The following is an 18,847-nucleotide window of genomic DNA, read 5'->3' as shown; positions in this document are numbered from 1 at the left end:
CTGAGATACAACCTTTTGAGGGTAGACATGTGTTCGTATTGAAAATACTTAGTCACAGAAGTGTAAATTTTTCATTTTATTCAAAGTTGGTACAGAAGTGCTAACATTTCCATAAAATAATTACTATACTTCAGTTACAGGACAAAATACCACAGAAAGGAATATACTTTGCAAGAAATGTAGTTCATCTTAAGTTTCCAAATACTTTTAAAGGCTAATGCAGCAGCTGGCAAAATAACACATAGTACACAAAGAACAGTGTATTTTACAGAGTCAGTAATGAAAACTGACAGCTCTTTAGCAGATTTGCTTCATTTTTTTCATTTTTAAACAGTTAACACTTTTAAAAACACATTAAACCAAGATCATACATGTCTACAATTTAAAAAATAAGATTGTATACAATAGGTTAGAATAAGTCAAAGTTAGAATTGTCATGTATGGTTAACAATCCTAAATCTACAATTTTAATTGTATTCCTTTCAATATGGAAGTAACCTGGTTTATATCAAATTCTACTTTCTGCTTGCAACTAAAACATTGTACAGTGAGATGGACCTGATCAGTCAAGCCTTAAAAAAAAAAAAAATGCTGTGGACAATGAAGGTACCCTGGAAATCAGTTTACAATTCAAAAAACTCACCAATAACCCAACAACTTCACTTAAAATCACATTTGGTCTACAATGCATAACTGACAAAACAATCCATGTATACAATACACAACCCCAGTGCACAGACTGGTCTCTCACAGAACATTTGAACAAAGCTTAAGAGGCAGGACACTGGGAAAAACATTTTTCAATGTAGACATCTTTTAAAAATGCATTAATACTTACATATCAAAATTACTAGATAAAAGCAGCAGTACTCTGCTGACATTTGGCTTAAAAATAAAGGAATGAATGAAGCAATTTCACAGGATATTAGAAAAGGAATTGGTTTTCTTCTTGAAGAAGACTACTAACTTTTGCACAGCAACTATTTTTGATATCCACCTTATCAAAAAAAAAAAGGAGAAGAAGAAGCACTGAGAAGCATAACATAGTTCATATGTGATTGCCAACATAGGTCCAGGCAACAGAAAATGGGATGTCCAAGCAAAGAATGGGTAAATCCTCGCTTTATTTTGGAACTCTGTTGGCAATCTATAAACTGAAGCATTATTGGTGGGGGAAAGCAGGGCAACAGATTCCATACCATCATCTGACACTAATGTAATATGTCATTATTTAAAAAATAAAGCTTTTGCATTTTAACAACCCCACAGAAAAGTCCATGAGCAAAAGACCTGTTGATCTGTTTGCCACTCAAAAGTTAGAGATCTCACAGTGAAATTAGAAAATTCTATTTATACATATTTACACCGCTAGGACTACTTTCACCTAGACTAATTAAAGCAATTTTCCATGGAATTACAGATGAAAGATATTCTGCCAAAGGAATCTTCAAAAGCATCCTTTAAGTTCTTAAAAACTATTTTAAATTTAAAAACAAAATTTAAAGGTACAGAACACATTCTACACAGGACTAACAGGTTATTACTGCTTTGCCTTATCACATATTGCTAAGCCAAAGATGTTCCTCAAACCTCTCCTTTCTCCTGCATTTCTGGTACTCCTCTCCAGTAACCCCACCGAAGCCTGAGGTTTTACATTCTTAAAAAATGCTGCAGGTCCATAACCTGGCGACTTTTGGCTAGAGGGCGTAAGTCTCTCCCTCAAAGTGCTCAGGTTAATTCTTCTAAAACATGTTCCATTAGTCTATACCAGCTTTAATCTTCATTCCATATATTATTAAAGATGATTATCCCTAAGAAGATAAACATACAAAATAGAGGAGAGTGGGAACAAAGCTAGTCACTTCTCTCCATCCTGAGAGTCCTTCCATCTTTTGACATACAGGCAAAATCCAAGACACAAATGTATTTATTCATTGTTTACAAACAGGGACTATTCAGGTGTAGAAAGTGAGGAGTAAAATAAGGATAATGTCGATTTCAAGAAAACACATTATTTTCTTCTTTTGCATGCATATTCACAGATTTCATCTAATCTAGTCTTGAAGCGGGTAATGAGACAGGCAAAAGAATCCTTTAGACTCTTACAACCATTGTGAAAAGCAAAGCACTTCATTTGGCAGATCTGTCTGTTAGTTTGATGCTCGTAACACTTGGATCAAATTCTCCTCTATTAAAATGAAGTGCAGTGAAGCATATGAAAAAATAACTTCATTAAGTTCAGATTAAATTTACGCAAAGATTAAAGATTAGTATTTGCCCTATTAAAATGTGAGATTTCTCCATGTTTTCAAGGTACTATTGACGGGAGGTAAAATTTCCTAAAGATGTATGATTAAAAAAAAAAAAAAATCCAATGGCTCTACAGCTTAAAGCAGAAGTTTGTCAAAATGTTCCACCCACCAAAAACCTAGAAGTCTGTCCCTGTTTCTCAAGTTCCAGATTGTAGGAAAGAGCCCACAGACCCCATTTTAGCTAGTAACCCCCCAATACAATTGCAGCATTCTTGACACTGGTATTCTCTCCTCCACCAAAGCAGTACAAACGTACTCAGATTAGAACACTGAATCCCTTATGATTTAGGACCCCTATCTTAGGTACCTCACTGTCTAGGGCTTTCAGTACTGCGGTCCTCATCCTGACAACTCGAGACAAACCCATGGTGGGCTTTTTATGCCTGGCACTTGTGGGACAATGAGAATACTGTTAGTCTTGTGCTTTCTACATGTGGAGTTACAAATATGAGGGAACATGGTTTTGTGCTTTCTATGGACACTTACTTTCAGCTTTTTCCTTATCATGGAATGTGAAACGGTTGTCACATATATGTTCTCAGATATGCCTATCCAACCTACACTGGAAAATGATAAAGTTAAAATATACTCACAGAATAAGTAACCTTAAATTTTTAATTAAGGATATAAAAGAAACAAATTCAGATGAATAAATAACATTTAAGCTGCAACACAAACCAGACTTACCTGGTTCCTTGAACTTAAACAGAGGCTGCATATAAAGTATGTAAATATAAATGTATTTTCTTCACTAGATATAACGATATTTAAAAAGAGGAACTGTAACAAATAAGAGTTATCTATCAAGAAAGGGAAAGGTGTGAACTAGCAGATTCAGTATTGGCAGCCAGAAGGCACTAATCAAAACATAAATTTCAGAAGATGATTATATTATGGAATATACCCTACAGAATGGCCTTTGCCAGTTGGGGGTTTCAATAATATAGATAGCAATGAGCTTAATTTCAGTTTCCAACTAGTGTAACAAAGAAGTGAGTTATTAAGGAACATTCCACTTATAGAGGTATAGGCTACACTGATATATTGGAAAATTATCCAGAGTAGTTTGTCCAGAGGCAATAAAAAAAGTAAACACTCCTTTATCCAGCAGCACTAGGGTACAAGGTGAATTTCCAATATAAGTCTCCAACAAAGGTGTGGTTACCTACTGTCAACTTGTGCTGTTGCCGAAATCACTGGAAAATGTATTTCCCTCAATGACAGAGTTCACTTACTGTAAACTGTCTTGAACTGGGGTGGGGGGCTCCATTATCCTAGGCAACAATTATAATACAGTGCTTCTCTGAGGAGAGCAAAGCACTGCTCCTACACTAACAAGAATCTGAGACCACTGTGCTTTGTCTTGACTTATTTATTCTAGCATCCCTCTCTGCAAACACACTATGTATCCAGGTAACCAAACCAAACTTTTAAAAGTCATTACATAAATTAAGGTTATTGGTTTAAGTCAAGTCTCAGATTATGGTTCTCCCCGAAAAAGTAAAGTGCACGAGATGAGTAATGATACAGATACATCAAACCTTTTCTGTTTACTTCTGAGTAAATACTATATGCCAATGGTTAAGCCTGTTGGTTATCAGATAAATGGGGTGCTTAACCCAAAACAATAAGCTAAATCCTATCTTTTATAAAGGATTTGAGATGGAAACAAACATAAATTATATCAATTCTCTTAACATTCCTTTAAAGGTGAATCAGTAGTTTAAAGCCTTATTCCCAGCACTGGAGAGAAGTTTAAATAAAAACATTTATATGACAACATGAATAATGGTGTGGGACTCAGTGCTGGCAAAGCCCATCAATTATTTTGAACCTTAGCTAAATTCTGTTCTGGAGTCAAAGTAGTTGAGTATCTATCTACTCTTCCAACAGAGGTGAGAGTTTGACAAAAAGCATACCAAATTAAGAGAAGTTAGCTTAATGGAGGAAAAGGGATTTGCAGCCCTGAGTTAAGTCAACCAAGAAAACCAAATGTAGTGATCAAAAGATTACTTCTTTTGTAATCCAGCTTCATACCTAACTAGTACAAAAGGGTTTCTCTATATGCCAACTGACTAGTTCCAACTTTTTACCTTTAATTACTGCAAGAACAAGGCTTTTCGGCATCAAAACAAACTCCATTCCTCTCTACATTGTGACACCATCATTTCAAAGGGACTGGTGTGAATTTAACTATTCTTGCCTCCTAATTTTTGAAAACTGAGTTTCGAGAATAAAATACTGATGAATTATTAAGGGCTTTTATTATTAGTGAACACAAAGTCTAAGAAAACAATTCTTGAGAACAGTTTAAGCTAATAGAAATTTAGTATATTTAAACACAACTATATTTAGTGAATCACTATTTGGATCCAGACCTTCAAATATGGGGCAAAGCAGCACTTCTGCACACCATGACAATAAGCCTGAAACAAAGTGAATTAAGCTGACAAAAGATCAAAATAGGAATCTGTTAAGTGTTGAAAGAATAGGTGAATAATTAAAGCAATGTGAGGGAAGACAAAGGGGGAAACCAGTCTCTCTGAATGGTAGGTAGGCATACACACAAATAGGAATATATCCCATTTGTAAAGTCTGCTCGGGCTAATGTCAACATTAAAATGACTTAAACAATTTAACACCTGGCTAATGATAAATCTTATGAATACTGAAACCTAAAAGTATTTTTTCTACTAAAGTATCATTATGAAATATCAGTCATTTTAACCTCAAATATGTTAATAAACTCATACTTTACGATATTTAACATCAAACCAGGGTTTAACAAGCTTGATCTTATTCACTGTACCCTAATCTATATGCGGAGGGGTTTAAACTAGCTGATAGCAAAGGTACCTCAAGTTCTAGAGTTCAATGAATATGATTCTACATCTAACACATTTTAAGCTAATTTTGTCTTCTGTTAAGTCTGCATCACCCAGGTACTTCTCAGCATCTCACTTAATAGTGTTTCTGACTTCTTAAGAAAATTTTGTCCTGGCAAGTCTCCGTACTCATGGAATTTAACAACAATGGTCTTTATACATCTCTCAACCCAAACTCAGGAAATGCTGAGGTGTCACTACTAGATACCCATGTGGTCATTTTCAACCATCATACCTCAGATGAAAATGACGTATGGGAGTAAAGTATAAGAAAAGCAAGTAAGCTGAATACTGCCAAGTGGGAACATTGATGGGTCTAACCTTTTAATAGCTAATAATATAGCAGCTCTATAGGGTGGTAAAGAATGAGAATAACCCATAAGCTACATTAAATGATATCTAAAGAGAGGGGAAGATCCACACACCGAATATAGGGAAGACAGCAATGGACTGAGAAATGTAGAGACTTAAAGGTTCTAATCACCCTGGACAAGACTTTCAAGCCCCCACTTAGCCTCAGGTTAGAGACCTGAGTAACAACCTTCCCACTCAATTCTTAAAATGTGAAGTTTCATGAAGTGATGGGCCCCCACTAATTACTTGACTTGGCCATCCCCAAGAGCTAGGGCTTTGTGACCCAGGCCAGCCTCTTTGCGCAAACAGACAATGGATCCTTTGAGCCAAGTGAAAAAGAAGCCTTGGGAGATCAGATCTGCTGGATTTAGGCCAAAGGACACAGCACCATTGCTACTGCTTGATGCTTCTCTAACCAAAAGATAAGAGTGATAACCTCACCAGGAAAGAAAGGCTGGGGGAAAAGACTGGCTCAGCTGTTTCAAAAGCCGCTTACTGTCTTGGGTGGGAGGACAAAATATTCTGAGATGAACAGGGAAATTAGGGGTACCACAAAGGAACCAATAATCATTCTGCATGTCAGGGTAATAAGCTCTTCTCATCAGATCTGGAGACTAAGATTGCCTGAGAGGACAAAAATCTAAGAACTGGAGATACCATTAACAGCAGATAAGACAATATTTTTCTCCACCTTTGAAGACCAGTGTCCTCGCTTCATTCTGACTCGTAGCTAACTACTGTAATCAATCACTCTTAGCCAATTCTGAACCTCAGCTTGAGCCAATATGAAAACATATACATGTTAATGTCTAGGTATCAATGTCATCATTTAGGACCCATTTAGTTTGTGTAAAGTATGACTATTTTGCTAGCTTTAAGACAGACCATGTATCATTCCATGAACAATCATTCTAATGAAATACAGACTGAAGAATGGTCCCCTGAAATGAAGTTGCAATCAGAAATTCACATACTTATTCAAGCACATTATCTATTACTGGGAAGCAATAAGAAGGGCAAGCTTCAGGGACTTCAGTCTAAATAAAATGTTTATACTGGCAAGAATAAACAATCCTAATGGATATGCTAATAATCATTCCTTATTTACAAACATTAGTACTCTAAACTTGACCTACTGCTATATACACATGAATAGACACAAGATGATGTATTTTATGTATCATACTAAGACAACAGCAGAGAGAAGGTAGGGGGATGCTAATATCCCAAACTATTAGGAGTCAACATTAAATAAAGGGGGGAAAAATCCACTTAAATACCACCTATTCATTTATGCTTTTAATAGAAGGGGTAAGAAGGCTGCTCAGCCAATATGTCAGTCCTCACTGCTGAGTTACACAGCAAGGTGTTCAGAGTCAGAGAAAAATTTTAATTCCTACAACTTAATGTCAATTTGAAAAATCTAAGATCCTGTTATTTCCCCAAATATCAAAAGGCTGTCTCAAAGGAAGAACAGTTCCTTTGAAAAAAGAAGAGGACAAACCATGAATCCAGATTTGGACACCTGGTTTTCTGTTCTTCCCAACAGACTTTGTAACCTTGGACATGTCACAGCCTCAGCCTCCACACAAGAAAAGGATGGTCCTTATTTTTATTTGGCCCCCAGCTTATAAACCTTAAGAATGAAATTGAGAACAAAATTCCACAAGGCACTCTAATAAGCTCTCAGAAATCATACTATTCGTACATGAATTATTTTTTTCATCTACAGACTCAGTCCTTCAGAAAGCCCCCTGGAGATGGGAAGACATTATGCTACCTGACAATTTCTAAAATCAACTTTGAACTAATCAAATCCATCATAAGGAAACTAGTTTATAAATACAAAAAAATTTAAAGTCATTAGGACTGAGTTTTGATTCAAAATCTACAAAAATATCTAAAAAAGTAATAATTTTCCCCTGAAGAATAAAGGTTAATAAAATCATGCAATTTAAAAAATATCAGAGATTACAGAAAAGTCAAAGTAGATACACAATTAGTTCCTTCATCTGTCATGGAGGAAAAAGGACAGGACACACAAAGAACTACCTAATCTGTAGAGCTCTTCTCAAACGTCTTTTGTACCCTGTCCTCATGAAGGGAATCACTCTGTGAAAAATGGATTCTCTTCCAGGAAGGCTGTAACTGGGTATGAAGCCATGTCAAGATAGAGGGTCCTACAATTAACGCAAGTCCTGTAATCTCCTCTACAAGACACACTACGAAACCCGTAGAAGTTCTTGTTCATGGCACCTCTTGAACATGCTATCCATTCTACAGAAAAACTATACTGACAATCCACCAATGGCAAAGCATGCACTCTTGAGTTTTCTGTTACTGATGGTCAGTTTGCATCAAAATATCATCACACTCTAAGTCACTGTTAACTTTTTAAACAAAAATGTAGAGGCTGTGTACACATGGCAAGTCTTTTGAAAAAAAAGTAAATCGGGGAAAAAAGACTTATCAAGGATACAATATGATCTGAGAATTAAATTTTCACTCTAAAAACTCAACTGCAATATCTCACGATCTAATCAAGTAGGGCAACCCAGCACAAAGGCAGAGTTAATTCTTCTTCAAATTTCCGGACATATCTTCCAAATGGATCCACTTGGGAAGGTACCTGGCTAATAAAGAATATTACCAAATGACAAGAACAAAGCTAGAGAATTAATGAAGTATGAAAACATGAAAATTCCAAGTGATCACACGGCAAAAAGTCCAATATTTAGTATTAGACTATCACCTGTTCAGCTTAGTCGATCAAATGCTGCTTAGGGGATGCTAATTTCCAAACTATATAAATGATCTTAATTTGGTCAGTAAATCTGGGGATCATCAGCAATGTTTACTTCATTTTCTCCCCCATAATCATGTACAATACAATCATGACATACAACTTTATAAAGACAGACTTGGTGGTCGTTTGAGTATGGTTCACTTAAACTTCAAAGTAGGAAAAAAAGAAAAAAGCAACTGGAACAAACTTTTTCCCAACATTCCATATACTGGTGGTACAAGAATAGCTACAGGAAAACATTCTTCTTCCTTTCTTTCAGCATTCAGAATCCATAGGCTCATGCTAACAAAACGAACCTGGCAAACGAACTTGCCCTGAAACAAGCACATGTTAGCGATTTTCAGTACATAATTGATTATACAATGTCTACAAATTCAGTTTTTTAAAATGGAAGTAGGGATTACAGAGAGAGAAAAAACTTTAAAATGAGCAAGTCTTCTACTTCAGGGTAAGAAGGCCTACCAAGGTTTGGCAGTGCAGACAGTATATCTTATTCGTGATATCTTAGCATATATTCTGCTCTAAGTGCTCTATGAGAATAATTGGTCTCTCCTTACTTTGGTATGGAAAATTTTAAACCACATTTGCACAATTCAGTCTGTTAAACAAGTTTTACTTCATTTAGATTGAAATTTTACTTTCATCCATCTCTGGGAAAATAAAGTCTTGCAAATAGATGATTTTTCTGCTAAGTAAAATTTGGCTAAAACCTACAGCGTAAACAATGCCTGAGAGATGCAACAGTTACATAAGTGTTTTGTTTTTTTGTTTTTTTCAAAGACCAGTATTTTCTTAAGTTAGTGTCTCATCATATCCTTAAAAGTTCATAAGGAGAAATAAACAAACATGAAAATTCCAAGTGAACACACAGCAAAAAGTCCAATATTTAGTATTAGTTTTACTTGTGGAGTTTCTTCCAACATTTGTAAACAAACAGCCTCCTCCTCCATCAGGTCTCTGAGACTCCTCTTGCTGAGGCTCTTACTTTTAAAGCCACAGAACCAATCTATGAACTTCCAGTACCGGCCTCCATCCTCTGTTTCCTTCTTTCTCTCTTTCTCACCCATGAGAGCTGCTTGCCCATTGGAATAAGCATCTACAGGTGTTTCTGCCTCTGAATGTCCTAAAGAAGCCACTGGGTTGCCCTCCTCTCTGCAGGTCACCAACAGATTAACATCTTCAGGCTGCAGGCCCTTAATGCTATCTTCAGATTTCCCATTGGGAATGACGTGGTTGATGGCCTCACTATTCTCACTGCATCTCAGGATGCTCTTCTCTTGCATTTTGTACGGTTCTTCTTTTGGGGAGCAGCTCTCCTTTACCACCAGGCTCTTCTTAGACCAAAAGGTGGTGGTACGAATCTGTTCCTTCGTAGGAGGTGGCGTGAGAAGGCTAACAATTACAGTAATGAGTCCTGTGACCCAAAACAACGCTGTGGCCACGTACATGTAATGGATGTCTTTGATGAAGCCTGGCCTGTTATCAGGTTGGTCACATTCTGGGGCACGGTAGGCAAAGGCCAGTGTCAAACGGACTGCTCCAAGAACAAAGCCAGCCATTCCACCATAGAAAGCCCCTTGTTCATTGCAGCGCTTCCAGAAAATTGCCAGAAGGAATAGGGCTGCAACTGGGGGCGTCAGGTAATCTGCTACCTCCTGAATGTAAAGGTACATCTGGCCTCCTTGCATCTCCACGATGATGGGCACCCACGCAATGCTGATCACTACCATAAAAGCCACAAATATCCTCCCCACAATCATTAGCTCCCGGGAGCTTGCACTCTTGCGGATGAGTTTGTACACATCGAGGGTGAATATGGTACTGGCACTGTTAAAGATAGAGTCCAAGTCACTCATCAGAGCTGCAATCATCACTGCCATCATTAAGCCCCGGAGGCCCACAGGAACCAGCTTCATCACCAGGCGTGGGTACGCAATATTAGAGCACCCAGCTCTGCTTCCACACACTTGCATGCAGTGCTCTGGGTTGATGCAAGCTATATCATCAGCAAACAGTATCCTGGAAATCATTCCTGGGACAACTATGATAAACATTGGCAGAAGCTTCAAGAAGCCAGCCATCAGAGTAGAGCCTTTGGCATGAGCAATGTTTTTAGCCGCTAGGACCCTCTGCACGATGACTTGGTCAGCACACCAGTACCACACCGAAGCTGGGGTCTGCCCAAGAATGAATCCAGGCCAAGGAACATCTTCATCTGTTGGATTCCGCAACATTTTCAGTGCATCTTTCTTAGGGTGGACATTACAAGAATTTGTGTTGGAAAGGTTGTATGTCAACAAGATGGAAGTGACATTGGGTGAGGCCAACATGTACCTTCTCTTAACTTCCTCAAACCCGCCAATCTCCATCATGCTAATAATCATAAGTGTGAGTGCCCCAACGATCATGAGCAGAGCCTGTAGAGTGTCTGTGTAGATCACTGCAACAAGGCCTCCGGTGACAGTCAGCAAAGCAGTCATGCCAATGAGGAGGATGACAGACACATAAAGGTTCCAACCCAAAGACTCCTGGATAAAGAGGGCACCCGAATACAGATCCACTGAGAGCTTGGTGAAGATATAGAGAATCAGAGACAACGCTGCAAAATAGACCTGAATCCTATGGCCACCAAATCGCTTGGACAAGTATTCAGGCATGGTGTATACCCCTGACCGGATGTAAATCGGGATGAAAACCCATCCCAGAAGTTGCAAAAGCAGTAAGGCATTGAATTCCCATGCGCCCACTGCAAATCCACTTGCAGCTCCAGATCCTGCCAGCCCAATGAAGTGCTCACTCCCAATATTGCTCACAAACAGAGAGGCACCAATTGCTACCCAGGTCATAGAGCGCCCCGCCAGGAAGTATCCACTTACAGTGCTTCTATTAGATTTCCACATGGCAAAAAAACCAATGCCCATGACCAGGATAAAATACAGGGCCACTATGGCAATGTCTGCTGTCTCCAGCACAGCCCTCATTTTGGTAACTTTGTGAATAAAAGTGTCCAATGACAGAAGTGTCCAACTTTTTATTTACTCATTAGTAACCCCAGCCAAGTCTGTAAACCGTACGTGAACTGGACTACACAGAGCAACACAGCAGGTCAAAGTCTTTGTCCTTTGGTTTGCTGTCTTGATGGTGGCGGTTGTGATAAACTTTGAAGGAGACAGTTTAAATTTTCCTCCGCTTCTTAATTGGGATTGAGAACTTAGCTCGTACTCTTAATCCACTCTCCACAAGACCATCAGCATTTACTCAGGTGCTGGAGGAGAAATTCTGAGTTGCAGCTAAGTCTAGTGAAGCCTACTGTACCAACCCTGCAAGGCAGCAAAGACAAAAGACAAAGATTGAATTAGAGGAGGGGCTCACCAAGCGATGAGGAAACTTTCAGTCTAGCAAAACGGCGCAACAAGACATTATAAAAAGAAAAAAAAAACTTTTAAAATATATGTACTTTAGTTCCACAGGAAAGAGCGATCCATACTATCACATCTGATACTTAAAGTCAGGGAGAATATTTATCATTTTGAAGTAAGAACAAAAATTAATTGACCTCCTAACTAAGTGGCTTAACTTCTCTGGCAACTAAGAAATGCCCACCATGACACTGCCCTTTCTTGTCTTAGTGTGGTAGTCTCATATTGGAAAGGCACCAAGGTCTTAAAGCACTTTGGGGGCGGGGGGATGACACTAATTATTCATAATAAATAAGGACACCAAAATGAATCTTCAAATACTGTGAATCCTGAGAGTAATGTATTTTATAGCCAGTTAGGGTCCTGGACAGAACAGGTATTTACTAAATATTATCATCTACCCCCAAACACAATACCAAGTACTGCTTAGTCTGTGCAGACTACTGTTACAAAATTTTCCTAAATTCCTACTACAAATGTACATCTGTGCTAGTCATCATACATTAACCTAGAAATTGTGACATGACTCCTGCCCTAAGGGGAAACAAGATGTTCCACACAGAAAAACTAGGAACATACCTAAACAACCCTAAAATTTTACTCTGCTAGCTAGAAGGAAGACATTGAAAAAAAGATTTTTTTAATGTTACAGAAAGTCATTTCCTTCCCTTCCATTTCATCAGGCATTATTTCCAAGAGAACCTCTGAGATGATAAAGGCACTGACTCAAGGTTTGATTTTGCTGAATAATTTTTCCTTTTAATGCTTTCTTGTTGAAGGGTATACAGAGCAAGGAGAGGAGGAAGAAATAGAAAATTTTTCTGGAAGACTGAAAAATAACGTCATTATTATTATTATTATATCTTCCAAACCTAAACAAAACAGACATCTATAAACCATTAGATAATAAATTGTCTTCAATAAGTCAATCAGATCTTTTCAGTCCTGGATTAAGAAAATCATTGAAAAACAGACATTTAAATTTACCTAAAATTGAGTTTATGAATATGACGGGTTTTCTCCTGGAAAAAGAGACAAATTCTGAATCTTCAAAGTTATTATAATTGGAGCTGAAAGACCAATATGAAAAACATTTTGTTATTCAACCTAATGCCTTCCACATGTTAACTCCTAAAGTGATTTCTCCTTTTGAGATAAGGCAACCTCAGAGTGTAATTTTTTTTATGCTTGACAAAGCAGATGCTTTTTGATGAATCTAGATACTTTCCTTTAAAAATCATTAAGTCCTATAAATGATACTAAAAGCCACCTCTTTTCCAAATAGACCACAGTACTAAACACTTAACAACAAACCTCTTACTGGTAAGGAAAAGAGCTGGAAATAATGCTTAAAGATAAACATGCTACCGAATTAGGTTATTAGGTCTAATTAATAATGCTGCCACGTAGAAATGTCTTAAACCCATCTTTATGCCTTTTTAAGCATAAAGCACTACAACAATTACACCAAAAAAAAACTGACTAAAATCTTTCCTCCTAAAAGCCAGTGTCAATAATGACTGGCATGAGTAAAACTGCCACACACAAAAACATAAAATACACTAAAAGTTGGTATTTGTATCACTTCATACTTGCCAAAACCTGAAGCTGCTTGTATTTCTATGACTACTTTCTCTGACCCCCAAATGTTCAAGTTATTAAAAAAAATACTTGGACATTATTTAGGAAGAATTACCTAAATTTTTAATAAAATCTAATCAGGTGACTAATAAATATTAATTATTTAAAAGGGTACCTGTAACATTTCAGTATAAGGGTTAGGTCCTCAATTACAAAGAAAACTGTAGTTGGCAATTAGGAGATCCCTGCCTCCAACAGAGCTCCCACTGCCATCCAACATCCAAGCCATACCCTTGCCATTTTGTTCCAACTTACACACAGATAAGCCTAGCTTACTGGTCAGAACGGCCATTTCAAGTGTCTCTCTTCTCAACAGCAATACTTGACTATCTGTCTCCTCAAGAAGGGACAAACACCCAGAGTGTTTTTATTTTTGTTTGGAGGGAAGGTGGAAGCGGGTATGTGTTGTAGTGGCTGCTGCAGCAGCCTATTTGTTCAAAGAACAGAGTGCTCAGAAACAAAACAAGCCCTTCCTTCTCCGATCACCAGGAAGCACTGCTAAAATAAACAACACTGTTTCCCATTGTCAAATATGATGCAAGTAAGATATCCAAGCCATATTCTGCTCCCTGATGAATGCTTACACTGGTCTAACCCCTAACTTCCCTAGAACAGCTGGCAGGTAAGCTAGAGAGAAAAACCGTTGGGCCCACAGGAGAGGCAGCAGGACGACGCCAAACACTAGCTCAAGGCCGAGTTCTCAACTCTTTCTGCCCCCTCAGATCCTTCAAAAGCCACTGCCAACAGTCCCCATCTCACTGGATACCATATCAGTCTGGACAGATTTAAGATTTTTCCAACTTAAACAAAAAACATCCAGAGACCAGCACCTAGTAAAGACTGGAAAAGGAAACAAAAACAAAAACAGATCAAATTAGTTTACAGAAAGATATAAAATACTATAATACAATGCAGCCAAATTTCACATTCTAGTCATTAAGAGAGACTGTCACAGGCTTTCAGGAGATAAACTGTGCAATTCTTAAAAAATGGTTCCAAATAAAATATACAAGTTTTGCATATTTTTTCTCACTCTTTTAAAGAAGTAAACATTTCTACAACAAAAATATAACGAACACTATCCAGAGTTCCTTTATTGTTAGAAAGAATATACATGGAAAAATTTTTTCTCCAGCTAAAATGAAATTTTTTAATTTATGTTTTTATATTTCTAGGACTAAGCTGGTTTACGGTTCAGATAAATCCCGTAAGTGAGAAAGGTGGGACAAGTAATAAAAGTAGGTATAGTAATGATAAGTATGTGGGTTGGCTCCTTGGTAGTGCATTTTTAAGAAAATGATTATTTCTATAATGAGAGTAATAGACGTAGAATGTATAAAGAAACGGTCCCCTAGTTATGATGGCCAGTGTAAGAAATTTAGCTGATTTCAATCAAACACAAGGGTGTTGTGAAACTGAGAGACTCTCCCCAACAGGAGGGGGCTTCTGTCTCAGAAAGCAGTGTTTCGTTGATAGTTCCGCACAAAATTAAAATACAATCTTGGTACATGAAAGTACTATTTCATTTACTTGGATGAATTAAATTACAGTTAAAGAATTAATCCAAATAAAGAAGTGTACACAAATATTTGCTGTGTTTGAACTAGAAAGAGTAAAATAGGTTAAGACCAAATTTAAATCAGCTATTAAACCCCTTCAGGTAATATAATCAAAACATAATTAGTTATGACCAAATCTAACATCTCTCTTCTATTATCTAGGAAAAACATATAGTTTATCTTCCAAACTAGGAAACTATTCTGGGACATTCTGTAAAATCCAGGATGTATGGTCACTCTTAAAAGAAAGTCATCTGCCATAAAAACCAAACAAAGAACAAGAAAAACAAACCTTAAAGCCATCAGGGCTGCAAGTCATAATAAACTCAATGAGGCTAGTGAACTACCAAAGAGTAGAACAAAGTGACCCTCAAAGTGACCAAACCACAACCTTTTTATCTTTGGGGTCGATTTAAAAACCAAACATTCAAAAGGACAATCTGAATAGGCAGAGCCCACTACTGTCAACAGCAGGCTTGCCAAGTCTTGCTCATTTTGATCCAATGGAAAATATTCCCTTTACTAACTAGTAATTTAAGGGGTACAGAATACACCAACACATCTGAAAACTTACATGTGTAGGTGGCATGGTCAAGCAAGCAGACGAGCTTTGAAGGGCTGGGGGTCCAAGCTCTGTCACTTCCTAACTGCAGGATCTTAGGCAAGTAACAATCTCTATGAGCCTCAACTGTCTCATCTGTAAAATGAAAGCACCATGCAGCTCCTAATGGTTTAATAAGGAATAAGTAACACCTAGAAAGTGTGCTGCCCAGTGACACAGGCAGGTGCTCAGTAAACGTCACTTCACTGTCTACAACTTGCATAGACTGGAAGTGGTGATATCGGTGCCTTTCAAATTAAACTGTCAACGATACCCCAGGTGTTTTAAAAGCCTCATAAAAGTTTATAGATAAAAAGAACTAAATAAAATAATGTATTAAATATGCAGTTCTCTCACAAATATTTTAAACAGGCTCCCAACCACCTCAACTATTAGCTCCTATCTACATCACTTCATTCAAGTTAAATACAAAAAAACTCACTAAATTTATATAAAATTCTACTTATGGACTTTTCAGACACATTTTCACTTCTGTTATCTTGATTCAAAGTCCAGCAAAGCAAACTCCTCTAGTGGAATAGGTTACTGGCGCTTGGTATATACATACTCATAACAGGGCCTTCCTCAACCCTTGCTTAACTTTAAAATTGTAGAGCTTGGCTATGATAGCAGTTTATCAGTGACACCAAAAGGAAAATGAGTGTTTCTAATACAACAGATATGAATTCCAGCCAATTTTAAATTACAAGTGGAGCTGAAGACATGTAATCATATAATAGTCCCTAAAACATTTAAGGAGCTTGCCCTTAAATTTCTTTGGCAAAACATTTCTACTATACCTACAATCTTGCTATTCAAGTTTTTGGAAGTATGTAAGAAATGTATGAAACCGTGATTGAACTCAAATGGCATTCAAACTATATTGAGGGTTCCTAGATGGGACATGGGGGTGTCCCATCACAGGGGTGGGAGGTGAGGCAGAGTGAACAGGGATTTAAGCCCCCCTCCAGCAACCCTCTACCAACCAGAACAGCTCTACTTTTAGCAAATTATTGGGGGTGGGGGGTTAGGAGGGATGGTTTCCCATGTAAGTAAGCCATTTCTTCAAATAAAATCTTATTCACCTAGAAATGTTCATAAATCACTAGATTTATCATTTCATCCATATACACACATCCCCCAAGATACAGTCATTTTAATTTGCTTCTAAGAATGTAGAAGTGTGGCTCACCAGGGGTCTTTTTGGTTTTGTTTATTTTTCAAAAGAAGTCTCAGCAATGAAGACCTTTTGGGTATGGGGGTAAATTTGAAACTACCACTGGTTTCAATATTTATGTGGATGATACCAGAACATGTGTATGGAGCAAACTCCAATAACCTATATTTTTTGAGAGAAATGAAAATGTAAAGTAAGGGAGTAGAAGAGCCTATGATACCATATCATGTAATCCCAATGACTAAGCATTTTGTGTTAACTTTTTATGGGAAGAATTCAAGAGGCTCAGCACTATTTGCTTGCAAACGACTAGTTATCATAAATGAGTTATAAATAATGGAGATAAAAAATAACTACCTGGCACTAAGTCCTAACACCTTGTAGGTACTGTGCCTAGAGTGCTGTATGCATTACTTTAATCCTCACAACAATTATGGGATAAGTACAATTATTATGATCATTTTACACACAAAACTGAAACCAATGAAGTAGTATAACACCCCAGGATACAGTGATTTGTGTTTACATCTGGATTTGCACTCCCATCTAGGTTTAAATTGCTTCTTCCCTTAATCACTATGCAATACTATCTTTCATGAAAAGGACATTTATTAATAGAAACAAACAATATTAATAAAAGATCATTCAATATCACCCATGTTTAAAAATTTTGAGTTTGCAGAGAAAACAACGGAGATGTATATATAACAAATGTTAACGAAAGTGACTGCAAAGAGTGTACAGGATAAAATCCAACTGAAGTATTTATGTATGATCATTTGTGATGAATATATGTATGAAGAAAACGAAGAGATTCAAAACAAAAAGTAGTCCCAGGCACAGGCTTCTCATATAAGTAAAAACACACAGAGCAGGAAATTCGGCTAGAAGATCAAGGCTCAACCAGCTTCTCACTCTCCAAGTCCAAGGCTTTTGCCTCCATTCTCTTTTTCAGTGTTAGAATTAAAAAATTAAGTCTCAAAGTCTATTCTACATCTGACCTTGTTACCACAGGCTATATGAATCTCAGCCTTCCTTCATCTGCTAACTCTTACATCCTTAAGACATTAGGTTAAAAGAACTGGCTATATGATCTATAGATATGAGTTCTCATAGCAAAATCTATGGACCACTGTCCTTACCGAATGAAGAGTTTGTAACCACCTACCCTTTTCCTTGGGAGTGTGAATAATTTGGCTCACCCCCTTAAGCTGTTCCATTCTCAATCTTCCTCACCTCAGAAAATGGCGACTCCATCCTTACTATTGCTCAAGCCAAAAATTATCAGTCATCCCTGAAGGTTTGCTCACTTTCTCTCTCAACCCACTCATAATCAATCCATTAGCAAAATCTGTTAGCTTTCTCTCAAAAACTATATCCAGAATCAGACCACTCAGAATCTCAACCACTAGCACCCTGCCCCAAATCACCATTCCATCTCATCCAGTTAACTGCCCTAGCCTCTTAACCTGTCTCCAAGCTCTGGCCCTTGGCCCACTACAGGGCATTAACACAGCAAGCAGTCACCTCTTCACTCACAATGCACAATGTACCAAACATGCCTCGGGACCTTGACACTAGCTGTTCCCTATGCAGGACACACTCTGCACCCCCAGATTTTCACAAGACTTGCTCTCTTCTCATTGTCTTTGCTTAAAAGTAACTTCCTAACCATCTCAATCTCTCCTTATCCTGCTTTATTTTTTTTCCACAGGACTCAACACCTTCTAACATACTATACAACTTCCTCATATTTACTGTCACCTCATTACCAAAATGTAAATTCCATGAGGGTAGAGACCCTAGTCTCTGATGCTCACTGATGTGGGTCTGTGTCTAGAACACTATCTTGCACACTGCAGGTGCTCAAATGTTTAAATAAATGAATCAAATATTAATGACTAAACACCTGATCAAGAGTGTTAAACTGGGCTTCCCTGGTGGCGCAGTGGTTGAGAGTCCACCTGCTGATGCAGGGGACATGGGTTCGTGCCCCGGTCCGGGAGGATCCCACGTGCCGTGGAGAGGCTAGGCCCGTGAGCCACGGCTGCTGAGCCTGCGCGTCCGGAGCCTGTGCTCCGCAACGGGAGACG

General features: G+C 37.8%; 2 protein-coding genes across 6 annotated transcripts in view; both read right to left on the bottom strand.

Annotated features, from left to right (window-relative positions):
* MRPS6 (mitochondrial ribosomal protein S6) overlaps nt 1-18,847 on the bottom strand; it is a 66,048-nt gene that overhangs the window by 31,861 nt on the left and 15,340 nt on the right. The window lies entirely within an intron of this gene.
* SLC5A3 (solute carrier family 5 member 3) overlaps nt 62-18,847 on the bottom strand; it is a 33,772-nt gene continuing 14,986 nt past the window's right edge. For 4 of the 5 annotated variants that reach the window (XM_019922813.3, XM_073804463.1, XM_033856033.2 and 1 more), the window contains one exon: nt 62-11,677. In XM_019922813.3, coding sequence (XP_019778372.1) covers nt 9,182-11,338 — 2,157 coding nt within the window. In that variant the 5' untranslated portion in view covers nt 11,339-11,677 and the 3' untranslated portion in view covers nt 62-9,181. Of the gene's footprint in view, nt 11,678-12,763; nt 12,847-18,847 lie in introns of all 5 variants that reach the window. The other variant, XM_019922814.3, reaches the window with a different exon arrangement.

This window comes from Tursiops truncatus, chromosome 4, assembly GCF_011762595.2.
Source record: "Tursiops truncatus isolate mTurTru1 chromosome 4, mTurTru1.mat.Y, whole genome shotgun sequence".
NCBI lineage: Eukaryota > Metazoa > Chordata > Mammalia > Artiodactyla > Delphinidae > Tursiops > Tursiops truncatus.
The sequence above is the reverse complement of the archived record's forward strand: the minus strand, read 5'-3'. Positions and strand labels throughout refer to the sequence as shown.